The 22,067-nt window shown below is 38.5% G+C and overlaps 2 protein-coding genes across 4 annotated transcripts in view; one reads left to right on the top strand and one right to left on the bottom strand.

The window, feature by feature from the left end:
* Positions 1-22,067, top strand: part of TNNI3K (TNNI3 interacting kinase) — a 341,514-nt gene that overhangs the window by 249,667 nt on the left and 69,780 nt on the right. The gene's annotated exons all lie outside the window — the stretch shown is intronic.
* On the bottom strand, positions 2,562-20,193 carry LRRC53 (leucine rich repeat containing 53). Its single transcript, XM_070467109.1, is given in 6 exon segments — positions 2,562-3,065; positions 3,067-5,300; positions 7,883-8,398; positions 13,753-14,568; positions 16,896-17,009; positions 20,136-20,193. Coding segments are annotated over 6 exon segments (3,828 nt in total). The 3' UTR covers positions 2,562-2,975.

Raw genomic sequence — 22,067 nt, 5'->3', positions numbered from 1 at the left:
GTCAGTGTTTGCTAGGTTATCAGCTTTACTTCTCATTTTTTTTTATGTCTGCCTTTGCTTCGTTCCTTAAATTTGAAGCACATTATTGTCTCCTGCACATGTCTTCTTAGCCAAGGCCCATAAAGACAGAAGAGTCCATGGGACTTCCTGGTGGTCCAGTGGTTGAGAATCTGCCTTGCAATTCAGGGATCACAGGTTTGATCCCTGGTCAGGGAACTAGGATCCCACATGCTGTGAAGAAACTAAAGACCATGTGTGACAACTACTAAAGCCCACGTACTCTGGAACCTGCATGCCACAACTAGAAAGTCCATGCACTGCAAAGAGATCCTGCCTGACACAACGAAGATCTCACGTGCCACAACTGACACTCACACAGCCAAATGAATAAACATTTAACAAAAGAAGAGGACAATGAAAACATTAGCCTATCAGAGATAGAGGGTGCTTGTTGGAAAACAGTGAGAGGGGGGAAATGTTCTGATTATTAGATGGGATCAGATTTTGGAAAGCTTTGGGAACCAGAATAGAAAATTTGGACATGAAATTTTAGACAATTATATTTTTTCTCTAAAGTAGTGAAAGATATGACGAAAGTAATTCTCTGGAAAGTTCACCGGAGTTTAGTATGAAAGATTTGTTCACTTAGAGAATTGTACGTAGTTCCTACGGTGAGACAGCCACTGAATTATCTCATGGTGTGCACTGGAATAGCTAAGCACTGTTTCCTAGTGTAGGCTATGTGTCACATGCTCCAGATTACCCTGAAATGTTTGTCAAAGTGAAGATTCTGGAACCCTATTCTAAATCTACTGAATCAAAATCTCTGGGATGGAGCCTGCAACTTTGCATTTTAACATGTACCGCAGGTGATTTGTTCCCAATAAAGGCAGAGAACTAGTGGGCTGAAACAGAAGCCAAAGACATTGAAGTCAGAGCCTCTGACTGGGCTGCCATCACAGTAGCAGTCGGTTGATTACAACACAGAGACTGCAGTGGTTACCACGGGGATTCAGGAGCAGGGCTAAACCTGAGAGCTACTTCAAAGGAAACAGAAGGAGCTAAAAGACTGGATTTAGGAAATGGATGAGAAGAAAGTGTCCAGGAAAACCGTCATCCCTTCCCTCTGAGTGAAAGCTAGTGACCAGAGTACTTTAGGCCCTTGGGTATCAGGGGCATTATTGGCAGTGACAGGAGAACAAAGCTAAGGGGTCTGCAGTGAGATGAAGGTGTTTTAAAAAGTGGGAAAAGGAAAAAGAAAGATAGCTACAGAGAAAAAGTGTAACCAGCTCTACACACCTGAGAGAGGTGGCAATTAGAATTGTTTAGTCACTAAGCCGTGTCCAACCCTTTTGCTATCCCATGGACTGTAGCCCACCAGGCTCCTCTGTCCATGGGATTCTCCAGGCAAGAATTCTGGAGTGGGTTTTCATTTCCTTCTCCAGGGGATCTTCCTGACCCAGAGATTGAACCCACGTCTCCTGCATTAGCAGGCAGATTCTTCACCACTGAGCCACCAGAGAAGCTCAGCAATTAGAATATAGTAAACTTAATGTGCAAGGAGTTTGCATAGGTGCTCTTCTCACCTTCAAGGTACTTGACAAAATGAAGTGGGATCAGGCGAGGCAGACAGATGGCATAGGAGTTGAGCTCAAGCAGAGAAGGGAGAGGAGTAGGAATTAAAAGCAAGAAAAATTTGAAATCCAGGTAAGATGGGAAAGAAAGAGAGAGAATACATTTAGGGACTTTTCAGAATAAAAGTTTGTCATTTGCTAGCAATCCTGAATAAGAAAGAAAACGGGAGACAGGTGGCCTTCTAAGCAATATTTACATTGTTCTAAAAGCTTTTAAGCTTTTTAATATTGCCACATGTAGATTACAAAGATACAGAGACTTATATATGGAGATAGGGAAAAGAAGATTGTCTTTGCAACCTTTTTTACCCCCTAGGAAATGTGAAATATTATATTATTCTATTTCTGAAGATATGGTTTCAACATTTTCCTAGGATATCACTAATAAAATTTAGTATACCTTTAACTTTCAAATAAGTGTGGCTTTGAATAAGAAATGCTTATTCTACCATTGCTTGAAATCTAATATTTATGAAGACATTTAATCCCTGTGCACAAGAGGAATACTCACACCAAACAGTAGTGGCATGCTAAATTCAAGACCTCAGGCCTTGAAAGCTTACATGCTAATGGGTTATTTAGTTTTCAAAATCTTAAGTTAATAACAACTGGCAATAAAGCCTGTTAAGATGCCTTTTGTTCTGAAGCTATTGTGTTGATTTTGAAGTCCCATTTGTTCTAAAATGATTGAAGTCGAGATCTCCACCTAGTGGATTTATAGGATTTAACAGATTTTACATAAATGGCCTACTACCTCTAGAAATCTGTAATGTTTTTCCCTTTGAGAAATAACAGGTTTTAAAGACTTCTACTTAGGACCTAGCATAATTGTTAACAGAACAGTTGCAAATGGTTGAAACATGCCAATATGCATATCAGCTAGACTACAGTTAACAAAGCTCAATTTTTATTTTCATACCATAATTAGGAAAACAGATCAGGCACAAATATGAATATATAATCATCTGTGTAGAAAGCAATATTGTAATACCACTAATTGAGATGTGTATAGTAATTTCCATAAAATAATCATCAAGTGTAATTCTGCTCAAGCATTTTTTCCTATTTAATCTTTCATTTGCTTAAGGCCTTTTTTTTTTTTTAAGGTTTGCTTTCTTTTCCAGGATGAGGCCCAATTCTTCTTTCCCATTTTCCCATTCCTTAGAGAAGCAAACTCAGTTAATTATGTCAAACATATCTTATGGCTCTGCCTTTTATTTTTGTGTTATATTCAACTATGTACTTTTATTTTATTGATAACAAAGAGTCACTGAAGATTCTTCCTTCAAAATAATGCATTTGAAATGCATGCAAAGGCTAGGGGGTGTTTGTGTGTCTTTTTTAAGAAAGCTGAAGTAGAAAAGGATTATTATTTGAGTTATTTTGTTCACTTTGTTCTGCCTCTAAAGGTGATGAATTAACATATTCAGCAGCTTGGTGGATACAGTGTAGGTTTAGGAGCAGAGTTTTCAGCTTCATTTATTCTTTGAGAAATTAGAGGCACCTCATTTTCTGCCTCAAAACTAATGTCTTTTAACTCTGGTAATGTCTCCCCTGTCATTGCACCTTCTTTATATGCACTGTTATCTTTATCTGGTTGAATATTTTGAACTTCTTTCAAATAATGCGTATTACTGTTAATTTTAAGATCTATTTCACTACAAGGTAGTCTATTTTGGGTTTCATGGGAGCTCATCATTCTTAAATCTTTAGTTGCCTCAACAGAATTTGAATCAAATAATACATGTTTTTCACTTCTTCCATTTCCCCAAGTTTGTTGCTTTTCTTCTCTGGTGCCATTTAAGGTCATCTGTGTGGTCCCAATTAACATACTAGAATTTGCCTTGCTTTCATCGAGCCTTTTTTTCTCATCTTTCCCTACTATTTTTATCTCCAGTGCTTCAGCTCCGTCATCTCTGGGCAATGCATTTATGCTGTCAATTCCTTTTTCACTACTATTGGTTAGAGGCCAGATGGCTTGAGTACTCAGAGAGGTACTGATATCCTTGGGAAGCGCTATTCTATTTTGGTATGGAATAAAATTTGTCTTCATAAATGTTAAGTTGCCCTTGGATTGTGTCCGGGGAACAGGAGAGCAATCAAAAGTTTCTGTTTTAGGAAGTTTTGTTTCTACATCATTTCCCTCATCCATAACACAACTTTCCACAATTGGATGTGATATTTTGGGTTTTGTCATTAATGTTTTTTCATTTCCAAGTTGTTCGTGAGTTGAGAGTTGCTCTGTATGTTTTAAGGTTTGCTTTTGAGTTAAAGTGTGTTCCTCATAGGTGTCAGTCCTGCAGATTTGATTCCCTAGGGACATAGAAAACTGGCTTAACTCACTGGCTTTCAATTTGTCCTGCTCCATGTGTTCAGTGGGCTCTGTTGCCCCTTGGTCAGTAGCCCCCCTAGAATGGTGGGATGGTAAAATATCCCTTTCTGTGTTTTCCAAAGTTGCTGGTAAATAACTTGGGATGCCCATTATGATGCAAGCTGCATCTCCCACGTGCTCAGTTGAGAAGGAGGAGTGTGAATGCCCGTGTTCAGCAACAGTGGGTGTGGGCTGAGTCAGTATTGATGGGTCTCCATCAGGAATATGACCAGTAGGGTGACAGGTGCCTTCCATAGAGCTCTGGTTGGCCACAGACAAGTCGTTAGTACTGAGCAGAGAAGGCTTTTTCATGTTTTTTCTGTAATATGGGATCTGCTTGGGGGCATGTTTGAGAGGCAGCCTCTTTGCAGTGAATTTAACATAGTTGTTGCTCTCTGACTGTTGGTGAAAATCTGCAGAGGGCTCAAGATTTACTCTGGCTTCTTTCTCAGAAGCTGTGGAGAATCTATCAGGAGGTAATGATACTCGTTTGAGTTTCTTTGGGAGATCTGGCAAGGATTTTTCTGGATGGACTCTGGCTTTTCTAAAAGGGCTTAAATTTAATTTTATCCTTAAATTTTGTCCTTTAATTTTCCCTTTGAAGTCAGCTGGATTGGTTCCCTTCTTTTTCAGAATCTGTGCATCCGTAAGCCCCTTTCCTCCTTTGTTTCTCTCACGAGGGTTGCTACATTTTTTGAGATCCAAGTTGGTCAGGTTACTTTCATTTTTCTGCTCTTTCCAATGGCTTGATGTTTTGGATGACATCACCAAACTATTTTTTTCTATTAAATCAGGATGATGGAAGCTAACCTTCTTAGGGGAATATGTTTTCTTGATTTTTGTTGATAACCCTGATAACTCCATGTTGTTCTCACTCATGAGGAATTTTTCTATTGCTCTGTTAATTTGGATTTGCTCTTTCTTAGGCTTTGAACGTTTTCGACGATTTGGCTTTTCTTTCATGTAATCTTGAAATTGATCACAGGGCACATATTTACAGATAAGAGAATTGTTTGGCTGAAAATACCAAGGACTGCTCTGTGTTAAAAGTCCACAAGGATCATCATATTTTGATCTGTGTTTTTGTAAGATCCTTTGTACAGAGTGTTCCTTGGGCTCACAAGGCTTGGATGATGAGCCTGTAATAAAATGTCTCTGCCTGTGAGGTTGTAAGCCATTGTCTCCTTTTTCCATTGGAGGCTGCCATGATTCATTTGTTAAATGCTTTTCAAGACTTTCTCTTGCCAAGGTTGAAGCCGCTGTTGCATATCTTCTAAATGTGTCACTGCTGATATCTGCTGAACAATAAATGCAGGAATTTAGCACTGAGCATAGTTTTATTACCCCAACCAAACAGATGCTTAGAAACCTTGTGAAAGGTACAAAAAGGACTCCTCCAATTATGGCAATTCTTGAGTATTTCCTTAATATTTTAGCCAAATCCTTAAGGGACATTTGGCAGTTTGGTGTGTTTGCAATGACACTCTTTATGGACACATTGTAATCAGTTGTGATTGATGCTGAAGTGAAAGTTGTGGAATTAGAAATAAAAATTTTCATAGTTGTAAATCTTTAGATTAGTTGTCTGTTAGATTAGCTTTAAATATCAATAATGTTTAAATTCTTTCCATATAGCTATAGTAATTTTTTCTCAACTCATTTACTACTTGGAACTAAATCATTAGGAAGAACGTAATACAATATTGAGTAACAGTCAGGTTTGAAGTAGATGACAACCTCAGCAGCAACATATATACTTGTGATATTACTGGCTCCATTCATGTGGAGTCCATATCAATTTTACTTCACTTAATAGTGTATTCATTAAATATTTGTTAAATGAATGTGTTTTGGACTATGGCCTGTGTTGAAGACTTTTAAATGGTATGCATTAATATAATGTTAATGAACCATGTTAAATAATGTTAATGACAAAAATAATAGTAATAGTTCACCATTAATTGAGCATATACTAAGAGGTCGGCATTGTACAAAATAGTGTACATTCATTATTTCATTTAAGAGACCTGATCCATTGGATAAATCCTATTATCCTATCACATTTACAAAGAAAGAAACAAGTTTAGAGAAGTTGAATTTTCTTCCCCAGTCACGTGTCAGCTAAATGATATGGGCAGAGTTTGACCCAGATCTATTTGATACTAGACCCTATCCTCTTTCACAATGCATATTAAATTTAAAATTACATCTTATCAGTGTTCTTTCTCTTGTTTTGTGAAATTGTTTTATCCAAAGAAAGAAGTATTTCTTGGAGCGATAAAAAGAAACAGGTGAAATAGCCCCAGCTTGCATCCAATTCTAATCTAAGATCTGCCTTCAACACTCAGAATGACCTTGGAGAAGTCATTAACTCACTGGATATCAGGAGATTAGACTAGATGGGAACTTTTTGCAGTTATAAAATTATTCTGGGGAGAGAATTTCTAGCCTTTATCATATTCTAAGACAGCTCCATGGCTCAAAGATAAATATTAAAAGTTTTTGGACCAGATCATCTCCAAAGTCTCCCACCCCTGAAATACTGTAATTCTGTGTTTCTGACTTAGAAGACCTAATCAGGGTGACAATGCCTCTTACAGACTTCTTTTTTAGAGCAGGTGTGGTCTTGACTGTTTTTCTCTTTTTCTGGATGCAGTACAATGCCTGGCATGTAGAATTTCAAGTCTTTCTTAAAGTGATTGTATTGATTTGACAAATTTGTGTTCTCTGTGTGAAACAAAAGACTGGATTTTAAATGGTTAAGAGACCACATTCCCTTCAGTATAGGAGTTTCTCACAGAGATGCGAAGGCTCTGACAAAGCTAAAATGAAACATCTGCCTAAGGTATGATTTTGTGGAAAGGTTAAGTGCTTATTCCTTTATAAAATAAAACTAATCTGATCGAGTTTCTACAGCAGATGTTTCCTTTCTTGGCCATTTCTCTTTTCAATCAAATCATGATGACCCCAAAACTGGTAAGATCTGAAAGTGTGGGGTATGCAGTGGCATAAATTCACATCCTACTTTATATCATATGTGAAACAACATACAATTTCATTCATTTCCAATTGTCCCTGAATCCTTAGGGCCAGATCCCCATGGTAAGAATTTCTTGGTGCAGCACCTCTGTCATTCATGTTCTGAGAGAAAGCTCTGCTTGTTGTAAACCAATTCAAATAAATGACAGGAACCTCTTTACAGAGCGGCTGTCAAAGTTTTCACCACTGAGCCTGAGAGCATTGCCTTACTATTCAGGGAGGAAAAGGAAGACATTTAATTCATTGCTTCCACCTAAATATTGACATCGCCCATGTACAGTGGATAGTGTCACGGCCAGATTCACTTGGCTCCCAACATGGGACGATGAATTAAGTCCTGACTTTCCCTGAACTGGGAAGTTATCATCCCTGACAGCTCAGCAAGCATAGTGTGTGTCTTGACATCATTCCTGAAATGAATCACTAGCATTAGAAGGCCCATTCTTCTAACATGTCATGCTCTGGGAAGGTTGCTTACCGCAGAACTGGCATTAGAGCTCGACGGATGTTGGAACAGAAGCCAATACTCAGCCTCCCATAAATCTTAACAGCGCTATTGCTATTGAAAAGTCTTCTTTAAAAAAATTTGTTAGGTGTTGGGTCATGAAATTCACTTTCCAATGGGTACAAGATGTTCTCTCAGTTCTTGAGTTTTGGAAGCATCCATGCACATCTCACTCTAAACACACATGTGCATACACACACACAAAAATGCGTGTCCAGTGTCTTTAGGAGAAGAATGACCTAGTGCCATGGTGATTTTTATGGCATTACTCTTTCGAGGAAATCAAAAGAGAGATTTAAACCAAGTGGGACCCTATCAAACAAGACAACTCACCTGTCGTTCTTGTTACATGGTGTGGCAGAGTCGGAGATTGGCCTTCCCCAGGCTCACGATCCCTCCACCCTTCAACTCTCTGTAGACAATATCTTGTAAGTAAGCCAGCTTCATTAAGAGCTGCCATATTCCCAGGAGGCTCTGAACATCCTGACTGCAGCAATCTGCCACCAAAGCCGAAGAAAGCGCTGTCCGCCCCACAGCCCTTCCCTTTCAGGTTTCTAAATGATCCGTCAATGGCTGTGGAGCCAGAGGCCTGTACTGCTTGATGGCTGCTTTCCTGTGAAAGTGGCATTTCCTTTCTGGCCCCCACGATGGACATGACCTTTATCTCGTTTTCCTGAGTTAAGTGGCAGTTACAGTATCCCTGTGCGTGGTAATTTCTTGCCTCATGATCACACAGGGATTCATTGAAGGTTCTGCAAGGAAGGTTTTCTGATGTGTGTTCATTTGCTTTGCCTTGTTGAAGTTGCCAGTTAAATACAACTAAACCGAGGCAAGTGAGACCAACAGCTCCTGTGACAAATGGAGAGGCTATTAAAAGATAACATCATAGAAAGAAACATAAATCGTCAAATGTGAAATCCACAAGTACCAAGGATAATGGCATAGAGGGCACTGAAATGGGTGGGCGATCTATCACCATGTGGAAAATATCAGTTCAGATAAAGGCTATTTAATCAACATTGTTCTGTTTTCCAATTTGGATCTTTCTTTGTATCTATTAAAAATTAAAAGAAACAATACCATCTGGAATGTGTTTGACAGAAAAAGTTTTTTCATGGGCTGAAATTCATTCAAATTAAAATAATTCCTACATTAAAATTCTTTTCTGCCTAAGGGAAATGAAACTTCCTATTTCTTAATCCCATAGTCAATAAAAATAGACAATGTTTAGCATATACCCTGAAATTCTAATATACAATAACCTCTTCCCCCAAAGTAAAAAAGATTCTACAAGCTATTGCAGTATTTTAATCATCCCTAAAGATTTATCCCCTACCTCAGAATACATCATTGGCTTCTATTAGTATAAAGGTCAAACTCCTTAGCATTCAAGACTCTAATTTGACCATAACCTTCCTTCCTAGCCTTATTTTTTAAATTATTTTTCACATTCAAGCACTATGCTTCAGACTCTTCAATTCATTAGTCTTAAAATGTCCTTCTAAGCATTTGTGTATTCTCTTACTCATGCTTATAATACTTTCTCCTATCTCTGCTTATTTGAATTTTATTTATCCTTTAAAATCTAAACCAATACCTCATGGTTTCTTGATAGTTTTGCTATTTTTTTTTTCATCTTGCAAATATCACCTCCCTTCTATGAACTCCCACAATAAAATGATTGACATCTAATCTCAGAATTTCTGGTCATTACTGTCATTTCATGTTCTCTGTAGGCTAGCTTATCATCTAAATATAATAGTAAAGGGCAATATTTCTCAGACTCAAGTGTAGAGTCTAACCTATTTCTGCCTCACAGTTTTTCATCTTGACAAATGGCATCCTCAGCCACCTAGATGCTCAAACCAAAGTCTCAGTTACACCCAGCTCTTCCCCTGACACAGTGACTTCTTTTTCTTAGCACTTATAATAGTATAAAAGTTTTGTGTTCACTTATTCATTTGCTTGTTCACTGTCTGTCCTCCCCTGTTAGAATTAAGCACTGTGAGGAAATTGACTTTTTCAGTCTTGTTTGACATTGTATTTCCAGTGACCACAACACTGGCAGGGAGGAGGTACTCCAGAAATATTTTTTGAATATTCTTAAGTAAACAGAAAAGAATTCTGTTTATGAATTCTAATGATGAAAAGCACTGAGTGGTCTAATCTCACAAATCTCCAGAATGGTAATCAGGAGAACATGTTGTCAGTATAGACTGAATTTGGAGTTCTGTGTTCTACACCCAGCTTTATCTATAACTTGCTGTGTGACCTTGGGCAAGTCAGTTGCCCTATAAACTCAGTTCCCTGAATCTGGAGATAAAGGCAGTGAATGAGATGTTATTTCTATACTCTTTGATTGCACTTTGCCTGGTTCTCTCTATGGCAGATAACTTTAGTGAAAATGTGATGATATTTCTTTAAACTTTCAAGAAAAGAGAAGGTATCAAGCATAGTTGTTTCATTTTTTCTGTTAAAGATGAAGACTAACCAAATAGAATATCACTTTCTGGTAAAAATAAAAATAAAAATAAAAAACTGCTAACCTTTGTGTAGCTTACCAGATGTTAATGTTTTACACCCCATTTTAATTTATTTGACAACAATACACTCTTGGAGAATGTTGTAACATATTGAAATAATGAAATCTCTAATAAAAACACAACATTCTTTTTAAAAAGTAGTAGCTGAAGTTAGGCCAGAACATTTTAATTGCAAGATCTTAGAGTCTGGGTTATTCCAAATAAAAGTTTTGATTTTTAAATGTCAAAAGTATGCAAATAATAAAATTTTAGACACATCTCTATATCACTTACACAGAGTAAGAAAGCTCAGGATTCAAAGCTCTGTTCTGATACTTTTCTTGGGCACATTTGCTAACCTCTCTAAGCTTTATTGTTTCTCTTCTATCAAACAGGAATAATTAATACCACTCAGAGATGAAGTGAGACAATATACGTGACATGTTTAACACAGTTCTTTGACAGTGAGATTCAGTGAGTGGTCACTGTTATATATTATTGTGGTTATAATTGCTGATGCTACAAAAGATCGGGATGGGGAATACATGTAAATCCATGGCTGATTCATGTCAATGTATGACAAAAACCACTACAATATTGTAAAGTAATTAGCCTCCAACTAATAAACATAAATTTTAAAAAAAAAAGTAGGCTTTGTATTGTCCTATTAGATCCTAGAAACCTCAGCTATTAGGGGGAAAAGTCCAAAACAGATTATTAAGAGAATACTTTGTATGACTGATGCAGTTACTAAACCATAATAAAGGAAGAAAATACCTCAATTTTATTAAACAGATGATTCAACCATTGAAATGAAAGTACATATAATTTGATTATGGGATAAAGTTTCTCTGTAATTGTGTCCAAACAGTGAGGAACCACTCACTCTCCCATTATTGATGCTAGAGCTGTGTCTGTATCATGTTACCACTCAGGTATGGTCACTTTCTATTAGTACAGAGAGCAAAAGCAGCAAATGACGCTTGTAGGCAGTTTGAACCTGCTGTCAGGAAGATGGCTGAACTTTCATTGCCATGGGCATTGTTACTATTTTTAAAAAGTGTTCTAACAATCCTTCTGAGTTAGAAAAATGCGATATTAATGATAAAAATCTCATCGAAGTACTGGAAATGTTACAGCTTCATGAAAGCTTTCTTTGTTTATCCTCCAGTTCACAGCATAGGAAGGGTCAAGAGGTTAGGTGCCAATTAGCCACTTATTATTTTAAATTCACAGGATATGATTTTATGTGTTCCTTGGAATTGTGATGATTTATCCACAGTCAAAGAAGAAAATAAAATCAGAGGCCAAATTTTAGTTCTAAGTCTTCTTCCCACAATCTAGACATACAGATTATTGATCACGCTTTTGCTTTAGGAGGAGTAGCACCTTAAAAGGAGTAAATTGATATCAAAAGTCAGAGTTGTCTTAAAGATGAATCTCTCTTAAAAATAGCATCTGTAATAGTTAATCAATGAAGGGTACATTTTTCTGGTAATTTCACATGCTATAACTTAACAGGCATATAATAATATTTATAATGTTAAGCTTCCTATCATTTTGATAAAACCTTTGGAATCTTCCAGAATTTTTATGTATCTCTATACTAATGCAGAGTTGTTAACTTGGAAAAATCTTTTCTAAAAGTATATGTCAAAAAAATACCTAGGAGATACTAACAACTGTATCTATTGTAATATTTCCAAAGCAACGTCCTACAAAACACAAGTTCAATGAAAATTTCCTCTGTGGGGAGAAAAAGGTTAATGGTCAAATAAGTCTGAGAAATGCTCCACAGTATATCTTCCTCTTAGAGACTCATAATGTTTATTAGAAAAATGAAAGATATAAGAAATGCTGCAGTAAAGAAGCCTATTTCACTTTAATCCAGCATTGCTCAAATCTATTTGAACCTGACAACATATTGCTTATATATGCATCTTTTGGTATTTTTATTGGAATATCTATTAATTTTCCCCTTGAACTAGGATTCTATGATAAGAAACACATTTAAGGAAAAACTCTCTGTTGCCCTAGTGTTTTTGCCTTTTGTAGTAAATTGTTTCTTAGCACATAAAATTACTGAGATGGTTATACATTTTCTAAAACAATTTATCTTTCTGAAAGGATTTGAACTCACTTTCAAATGAATTTGATTACTGCTGGTGGTAGTTTCAGTGTCTAGACCTGACACTGGTTTCCATCTATCCTGATTAAGAGTATAAGTGTCAGGAGCTAAAAATCCCCCAAACACACACACACACACTTTTCATCACCATGGTTACCCACAAGTACAAAGGATCTCTCCATGCACTGAAAGCATACAAACATCTAGAGAACTCAACAAATCTCACGCATATTTGGTCTTTGAGTAGTGACAATGAAACATTACACTACATCATAATGATATGTAGTGAGATGTGATGCTGAATAGTTTTAAAAAATTAAAACTATTATAGAAAAAGTAAAGGGTTGAATGGTATCCTTTCCTTAGTCAGTTGGGAGTGGGTGTGGTAACGGGCCAAGTATATGAACAAGTTAGATAAACAGAAATTTTTTAAAAATTCAAAATCCCCAAATAGGTGGAAACCAAGGCACAGAGCAGCTAAGTAACTTGCCCAAGTCACACAGCAAGTAAGAGCAGAACCAGGTTTCCAACCTGGGTAATCTAACTGTGGAGTTCATACCACTAATCATCACTTATTTGTTTTTGTTTAGTCCCTAGTCGTGTCTGACTCTTTTGTGACCCCTTGGGCTGTAGCCCACTAGGCTCCTCTGTCCATGGAATTTCCCAGGCAAAAATACTGTAGTGGGTTACCATTTCCTTCTCCAGGGGCTCTTCCCAACCCAAGGATCAAACCTACATCTCCTGCATTAGCTGGTGGATTCTTTACCACTGAGCCAGGAGGGAAGCCCAGTCATCACTTATACAAGCACTATAAGGCAGAACACACTCGATTGTCATTACAGCATCACCCCCTGTACTTGGTAAAGCCCACTGATTCTTACTACCACAGAGGGGCACACAGATATGAGTGCCTTGAAGAAAGAGACTAGGTCTCATGACTTTTTGAAACCCCTAATATCTTAATGAATGTATCAGTACGCATCAGTGAATGGATGACTGAAATATACGGTCCTTCATTACAGACAAGAAAACTAAAGTCTGAACAGCAAGTACTGAAGATCACAGTGCTAGTTATAACAGGACCAGAGCTCTTGGGACTTCCCAGGTGGCGCTAGTGGTAAAGAACTCGCCTGCCAGTGCGGAGAAGTAAGAGATGCCGGTTTGATCTCTGGATTGGGATGATCCCCTGGAGGAGGAAATGGCAACCCACTCCAGTATTCTTGACTGGAGAATGCCATGGACAGAGGAGCCTGGTGGGCAATAGTCCACAGGGTCGCAAAGAGTCAGACAGGACTGAAGCGACTTAGCACACACCCACACATGGACACAGAGCCCTTGAATTCTGGCTCAAGGCCCTTTCCGCTGTGTTAGGCAGTTTCTCTGCAACAGGAAATTCTTGCAACCTATGCCAAATCAGCTAGCATCTTCCCACACTACTGACAATGTCTCTCTCCTACAAGCCCTGAAAAGGCTCCCCAGTTGCCAGAGAAAGGCATCATTTAGTGGATTTCAGGAATATGGAGAAGAGCTGGGCGCACTTCTCGCTGTCATACCTGCAAAGCCAAGGACAGTCAGCAGGGCCACATCCTGCCCTAGGAAGAGGGGGCTTCTGTCCTTTAGAAGCAGACTGAGGTTGGCAGCCTTGGAATCGCAGCTGGTCTCAGACAGCCTTAGTACACTGTTTGTAGTAGCTGCAGCCATGGTGGGCGGCTGACAACTTAGGTCCTTGGCATTCCTGAGCATGCGAGCAGAAGACTTCATGTAGTTTCTTAAGAATCGGGCAAGCGGGTAGAGATCACAAGTGCAGCTCCACTGGTTCTTATCTAAACTCAGAAGGATTAGCTGCTTCAGGGGAGTGAAAACATCCGGCATGCGCGCCAACTTATTTCTGGAAAGGTCTACTTCCTGTAGTTGAGGCAGGGGCCGGAAGGCATCTTTCCCAATGAAGGAAATAAAATTGTTAGATAAATCCAGATGCCTGAGACTGTGGAGATGTGTGCCTCCAAAAGAACTGTCCGTCAGATTAGTGATCTGATTCCCATCCAGCTGGAGCCAGGTCAGGCCCCTGGTGTTTCGGAACCAAGACCCTTGCAGGGAGTGGAGGGCGTTGTGGCTGAGCGCCAGCACCTGCAGGCTGCGAAGCTTGCTGAAGGTGTGATCGGTGAGCGCAGAGCTGGATATTCGGTTGTGACCCAGCAACAACGACCGCAACTTTGAAAGGCTGTGCAAGGCGTCTTCCCGAACATCCTCAATGCCATTTCTGCTCAAAGAGAGCAGGGAGAGATTAAACAAGAGGGACAGATTTGTACTCTCTATAGACGAGAGATATCCATCAGTGATGATTAAAACCCTCGTGGTCACAGGGGCTGCTGTGGGGAAGAAAAGCACAGACTAGAAGCAAGTACACACACGTGGGAGTGGAGCACCGCGGAGAGCAGAGATAATCAATACCCTCTGAGCAATCTTATCACCTGGGTAAGAACAATAAACAAAATGAAAATGATGCTCTGATTTCTCAGTTTAAGGGGAAGGCAGCTCTTTATCAGAATGATGGATTTTTATATTCTTTGTTACCATGACATGTTTATTTGAGAAACCTAAACCCATCTGTTCCTTTAGATGTCAAATTTAATTCATTGTTTGGGATTATCATCATGGATTTTTTTTTTTTTTTTTGAAAGTGGCTTCTCAGGCTTTCTGTCTGTGAAGCTGTGTACCAACCTACTCCAGCCCTGCTGGCCCAAGACAGATTCACTCAAGAGCTGAGCCTGTGTCTGAGTTCCTAACCAGTTTTCTGCAAGCAATGTATATTTATACTGTAAAGCCAATCATCTTTTTTCTCAAACATAAAGGTGTGGGTTGGGATGGGGGAAGTGAGAAGGAGCGCTGGTTTCTGCTTTTTAGCTCCAGGCTAAAAGTCGGCAACTTGGTAAGGATCTATATTCTCTCCAGACAAGCCGAGGATCTGTCAGTGGGGTTCTCATTATAGTCTGGGCCATCCTGGCCTCCTGTCTAATATCTGTTCCCTCCAATGAAGTCCATCATGTGATGACAGGTGGTACTCAGGGCTTCCAACTGTTAAATCCCTTCACCATAATCACCCCGAGCTATCACTGCTCTGTCATTAGAAATCAAAGCATTTTAACTCAATAAAGATGTATTATAATCAAGAGTTATTGTAACACATCTTTATCATGCTAAAATTGTTTTGACTGCCAATGACAGCGTCATAAGGATGGAAGAGCCCATTGTCCCTGGGAGGTCTACAGGTGATATTAGAACAATCAGCCATGGGGGAAGCAAATCATAATTCCCTTATGAAATTCAGACTACAGCACTGAAACAAAGAGGAAAAAAGAATGTAAAAGACAAAAGATTTCCACAGCGCCTTCTTTTGGAAGAATTGCTCTCATTTCTGTAGCAGTAGCAAGTCTGTGTCATGGGGTTTTTGTTTGGGGGGTGCTATTTTTTAGAATTTATTACTGATTATTTGAATTCTGTTAATTCTGGCCAGGCTGGCATTTTGTTCCTTTCATCATTGTTTTTGATATGGATTGAGAGGATTTTTTTTTTAAGGATCCTCAGTCCCCTAGAGATTTCTGACTCTGTGGGAGCAAGCTATTATTTCTGTCAGTTACTTCTTGTCTAGGACCAGACAGGCTCCACTCACAAGTCATCCATTTACTTCTCTGTGTTTATGAAATCTAACTTCACAAATGTGGCATTCTGTAAATGAGAAGGAAGATAAAGAGTGCAGTGTTGTAGATGAGCAATATTTGTTTCTTACAGACACCAGCTATCTCTGATCAAAAAAAAAAAAAATGTAGTGAAGTTTATTTGAGAGGATGGGAATTTAGTGTTTTTTAAGTGTTTTCTACACAGACTGGAAACAGTGTATGACCAACTAGCCTTGAAACTGTCTCTTCCCTGTCAGGAAGGACAATGCCATTTTCCTCTTAATTCTCATGGAGTCATACGATTTTAGAAATGAAAGAACTCATTTTCTTCTACTCCATCTTAGATTCGTTTCTGAAATTTCTTGATTGGCAGAGTTTATAGCTTGTTTATCTCTTCTTGGATATAAGGATGTAAATCACATTCTCCTCAAATTTGTTAATAAGGTATCTTATTAAATTGTTGACTTAAGCAAGCAATATGTAATGAACACAGGCAGTGTATCTTGTTAGCATTTCTACAGCTCATTTACCACCAATAAAAAAAGGCTACACTTTCAAAATTAGATGCACTTTGATAATAATCTGTTTTGCTGGTACATCACTTAATCTTACTAATGCTGAACAATTGCAGTTCAGGTTTATGATTCATTGATATTCCTTCCACCCTGTGGTAGGTTTCAAATCTGCACAAAGTATGGACAAAATATAATTAAAGTGATCTATTTTTTCATTTATTAAATAAATATGCAACTGACTGAAATGGTGGTATTCTTTTGTGATAGCAAGATATCTCAATTACCTCTCAAGGTCTTAAAACAGTTTTGGTTGAGACCACCAGGAACTAACAGGAAAATAAAATAACATTATCAATATTTAGCTACTAAAGTAGGCTTGCTTTTTAAAAATGTTGACCTCTTTCAGGCTGAGGCAAGAGATCAGTCAGTAGTACAAAAAAGAGCATAATAAGGAATTTTCCAAGTGCACTGAACACTGATTTTTAGAGTGATCAGTTTTATTACCTACTATATGGGTTAGCTGGTGACAGAGAGTTACATCTTTGGTGCACACCGCACACGACGCAGGGCAGGCTGCCACCAGCCGCAGCATGATGGCAAAGAGCATGAGCCATCCACCTGAAAGGAAAGTAGAGGGCAATGCACATCATAATGTTGGCATTTATTATCCAAGGATTTCAGTACATTCAGTTTAGGAGACATTTTGGTGATTTCTCCTTTCTAATGTGCAACTCGAGTTCTCATATGGTGCCAGATAAATGGCAAGAATCCTTAATTTGAATAGAATTTAAACTGAACCATTATAAGGGCCAAGGATATATTGGACAGTGCAGAGAAATATAGCTATGATTTGTAATAACTTTATTTTTAAATTATTTTAATTGAAGGCTGATTACTTTACAATATTGTGGTGGTTTTTGCCATACACTGAAATGAATCAGCCACAGGTGTACCTGTGACCCCCCCCCCCACCCCCCTCCCCATCCCATCCCTCTGGCTTGTCCCAATGCACCAGCTTTGTGTGCCCTATTTCATGCATCAAACTTGGACTGGTTCTCTATTTCACATCTGGTAATATATATGTTTCAATGCTATTCTCTCAAATCATCCTACCCTCGCCTTCTCCCACAGAGTCCAAAAGTCTGTTCTTTATATCTGTGTCTCTTTTGCTGTCTTGCATAAAGGGTCATCATTACCATCTATCTAAATTCCATATATATGCATTAATATATTGTATTGGTGTTTTTCTTTCTGACTTACTTCACTCTGTATAATAGGCTCCAGTTTCATCCAACTCATTAGAACTGATTCAAATGCATTCTTTTTAATAGCTGAGTAATATTCCATTACGTGTATGTACTGTGTAATAACTTTAAATGGAGTACAATCTTGCACTTCCCAGGTGGAGCTAGTGGTAAAGAACCTGCCTGCCAGTTCAGCAGACATAAGAAACATGGGTTCGATCCCTGGGGCTGGAAGATCCCCTGGAGAAGGAAATGGCCACTCACTCCAGTACTCTTGCCTGGAGGATCCCCATGGCCAGAGGAACCTGGTGGGCTATAGACCATGGGGTCACAAAGAGTTGGACATGACTGAAGTGACTGAGTGCAAGTAGTTGCTTTACAATTCTGTACATAAAGTGAATCATCTATATGTATACATGTATCCCTTCCATCTGGGCCCTGCCTCCCATCCCCATCCCACCCATCTAGGTCATCACAGAGCACTCAGCTGAGTTCCATGTGCTATACAGCAAGTTCCCACTAGCTATCTCTTTTACACGTTAGTATGCATCTATCAATGCTACTCTCATCCTACCCTTCCTTTCCCCCACTGTGCCCACCTGTCTGTTCTCTACGTCTGCATCTCTATCACTATCTTGTACACCTAAAACTAATATAATATTGTAAATCAACTGTGCTTCAATAAATACATCTTCAGTTCAGTTCAGTTCAGTTGCTCAGTCATGTCTGACTCTTTGCAACCCCATGGACTGGAGCTTGCCAGGCCTCCCTGTCCATCACCAACTCGTGGAACTTATTCAAACTCATGTCCACTGAGTCGGTGATGCCATCCAACCATCTCATCCCCTGTCATACCCTTTTCCTCCTGCCTTCAATCGTTCCCAACATCAGGGTCTTTACAAATGAGTCAGCTCTTCGCATCAAGTGGCCAAAGTATTGGAGTTTCAGCTTCCAACATCAGTCCTTCTAATGAACACTCAGAACTGATCTCCTCTGGAATGGATTGGTTGGATCTCCTTGCAGTCCAAGGGACTCTCAAGAGTCTTGTCCAACACCACACTTCAAAAGCATCAAGCATAGTTTGAAAGCATCAATTCTTCAGTGCTCAGCCTTCTTTATGGTCCAATTCTCACGTCCATACAAGACTTCTGAAAAAACCATAGCTTTGACTATACAGACTTTTGTCAGCAAAGTAATGTCTCTGCTTTTCACTATACTATCTAGGTTTGTCATAGCTTTTCTTCCAAGAAGCAAGTGTCTTTTAATTCATGGATACAGTCAACCTCTGCAGTGATTTTTGGTGGCACCCAAGAAAATAAAGTCTGTCACTGTTTCCATTGTTTCCCCATCTATTTGCCATGAAGTGATGCCATATTTTACCATTGTTTTGATACATTTTAGTCCTCCAATGAAAGAGTAACATCATTTGGATTTAATGTTCAAGAAAAGGCCACTCATTTATAATGCATTTCCTGATTGGTTAAGAAAGGAAATTTTAATAAAAGTCCTCTCCCATACAAAAAGATGATTTGAAAATAAAATGTATATAAAATTTAAAACTAGTAATTCTATCATATTTTCAAGTATTTATTGAATACCTTCTGTTCACCAGCCACTCCTCAAGGCAGTAGGGATAGAATAATAAATGATAAATCCCTACCATCGTTGGACAGTCCCAGGTAGCTCTAGTGGTAAAGAACCGCTCTACCAATGTAGGAGATGCAAGAGATGCAGGTTCGATCCCTGGGTCAGGAAGATGCCCTGGAGAAGGAAACAGCAACCCACTCCAGTATTGCCATGAAGGGATATAAACAACAGACAAAAAGTATGCAATATGTATTAATATGTATTAAATCATATAATGGTAAGTTCTATGGAATAAAGGTCAATAATGATAGACAAGGAAAAAAAAAGTAACATTTGAACAAAGACCTGGAAAAGGTGATCGCTCTGGTCTATCCAGGTGGAAAGAATGAAAAAGGCAAAATCCCTGAAGGCATGATATGTTCTCTTCTCAGGAGGTCAATGTGATCTGGTGTACAAGAGGAAGAGGAGGCCGGGAAGTAGCAGGGGCAGGTTGTGCATGGCTTAGAGAGGAGAGCAAGGGCTTTGGGTTTTTGTATCGACATAAAATGAGAGTAATTGGAGGCTTTTTGAGTGGCATTACTTCATCTCCAGTATATTTTTGAAATGATGATTTTGGCTTCCATGTTGTTTACTACAGCTTTGTAATACAGTTTTGTATGAGGGAGCATGATACCTTCAGCTCTGTTCTTTAGATTGCTTTGACTTTCGGAGTCTTTGTGCTTTCATAACAATTTTAGGATTGTTTGCTCTATTTTTGTGAAAAATGTCATTATAATTTTGATGGAGATTGCATTACATCTGTACATTGCCTTAAGTAGTATGGATATTTCAACATTATTAATTCTTCCTCTCCATGAGCATAGAACATCTTTCCATTTATTTCTGTCTTCCATTTCTTTCTTCAGTATCTTACAGTTTTCAGTGTACAGGTCTTTCACCTCCTTGGTTAAATTTACTTCTAGGTATTTCATTCTTTTTGATGTAATTATAAAGGAGATAGTTTTTGTTATTTCTATTTCTAATAGCTTGTTAATAGCATAAAAGGCAAAACAAGATTTTGTATATTGATTTTTATATCCTGCACCTTTACTGCATTTGTTTATTAGTTCTAAGAGTTTTTTGGTGGAGTCTTTAGGGTTTTCTACGTCAAGTCATCCACATATAGTGAGTTGTACTTACTTTCTCCTTTCCAAGTCAGATGCCTTTTATTTCTTTTTCTTGACTAATTGATATAACTAGAACTTCCAATACTATATTGACAAGAGTGGGCATCCTTGTCTTATTCCTAATCTTAAAAGGAAAATCTTTCAATACTTCACGATTGAGTATAATAGTAGCTGTGGGTTGGCTACCACGTTGAGAACACACTTTTTTAATAAGCAGAAATTAGAAGCAGCAAAAGCAACTAGAATGAGATTATAATAATACTAGCAAAAGATGATGGTAAGGATAAGAGGTAGTCAGATTCTGTATAATTCTCTTTGTTATCATGATGCAATTTAATGTAACAAATTTAAGGTCAACTAAGCTGTTCTGTGCAATGGAACATGCTAGGTATACAGGAGTAAACAGATCTTTGCTTACCCTCAAATCATGTTTCAGCTAGTGATATAGACATGTAAATATCCAGTTTTAACACAGAAAGAATTTTAAAAATCTAAGTGAAAGTGAAAAAATCTAAGTGAAAGATATACGCATTTGAATGCAGAGTTCTAAAGAACAGCAAGGAGAGATAAGAAAGCCTTCTTCACTGATCAGTGCAAAGAGATAGAAGAGAACAATAGAATGGGAAAGACTAGAGCTCTCTTCAAGAAAATCAGAGATACCAAGGGAACAATTCATGCAAGCATGATCATGAATGTTGTCTGTTAGGACCTAACAGAAGCAGAAGATATTAAGAAGAGGTGGCAAGAATACACAGAAGAACTGTACCAAAAAGATCTTCATGACACAGATAACCACAGTGGTGTGATCACTTACTCTTAGAGACAGACATCCTGGAATGTGAAGTCAAGTGGTCCTTAGGAAGCATCACTACGAACAAAGCAAGTGAAGGTGATGGAATTCCAGTTGAGCTATTTCAAATCCTAAAAGATGACACTGTGAAAGTGCTACACTCAATATGCCAGCAAATTTGGAAAGCTCAGCAGTGGCCACGGGACTGGTAAAGGTCAGTTTTCACCCCGATCCCAAAGAAAAGCAATGCTAAAGAATGGCAATGCCAAAGGATGCTCAAACTACCACATGCTAGCCAAGTAATGCTCAAAATTCTCCAAGCCAGGCTTCAACAATACAGGAACCATGAACTTCCAGATGTTCAAGCTGGATTTAGAAAAGGCAGAGGAACCAGAGATCAAGTTGCCAACATCCACAGGATCATTGAAAAAGTATGACAGTTCCAGAAAAACATCTATTTCTGCTTTATTGACTACCTCAAAGCCTTTGACTTGTGTGGGTCACAACAAACTGTGGAAAATTCTTCAAGAGATGGGAACACCAGACCACCTGAGCTGCCTCCCTAGAAATCTGTATTGGTCAAGAAGCAACAGTTAGAACTGGACGTGGAACAACAGACTGGTTCCAAATAGGGAAAGGAGTACATCAAGGCTGTATATTGTCACCCTGCTTATTTAACTTCTATGCAGAGTACATCATGAGAAATGCTGGGCTGGATTAAGCACAAGCTGGAATCAAGATTGTTGGGAAAAATATCAATAACCTCAGATATGCAGATGACACCACCCTTATGGCAGAAAGTGAAGAACTAAAGAGCCTATTGATGAAAGTGAAAGAGGAAAGTGAAAAAATTGGCTTAAAGCTCAACATTCAGAAAACTAAGATCATG

The sequence above is a fragment of the Odocoileus virginianus genome, chromosome 5, assembly GCF_023699985.2.
Source record: "Odocoileus virginianus isolate 20LAN1187 ecotype Illinois chromosome 5, Ovbor_1.2, whole genome shotgun sequence".
In the NCBI taxonomy this organism is placed as follows: Eukaryota; Metazoa; Chordata; class Mammalia; order Artiodactyla; family Cervidae; genus Odocoileus; species Odocoileus virginianus.
Note: the sequence above shows the minus strand (reverse complement) of the source record. Positions and strands in the feature narration are given on the sequence as shown.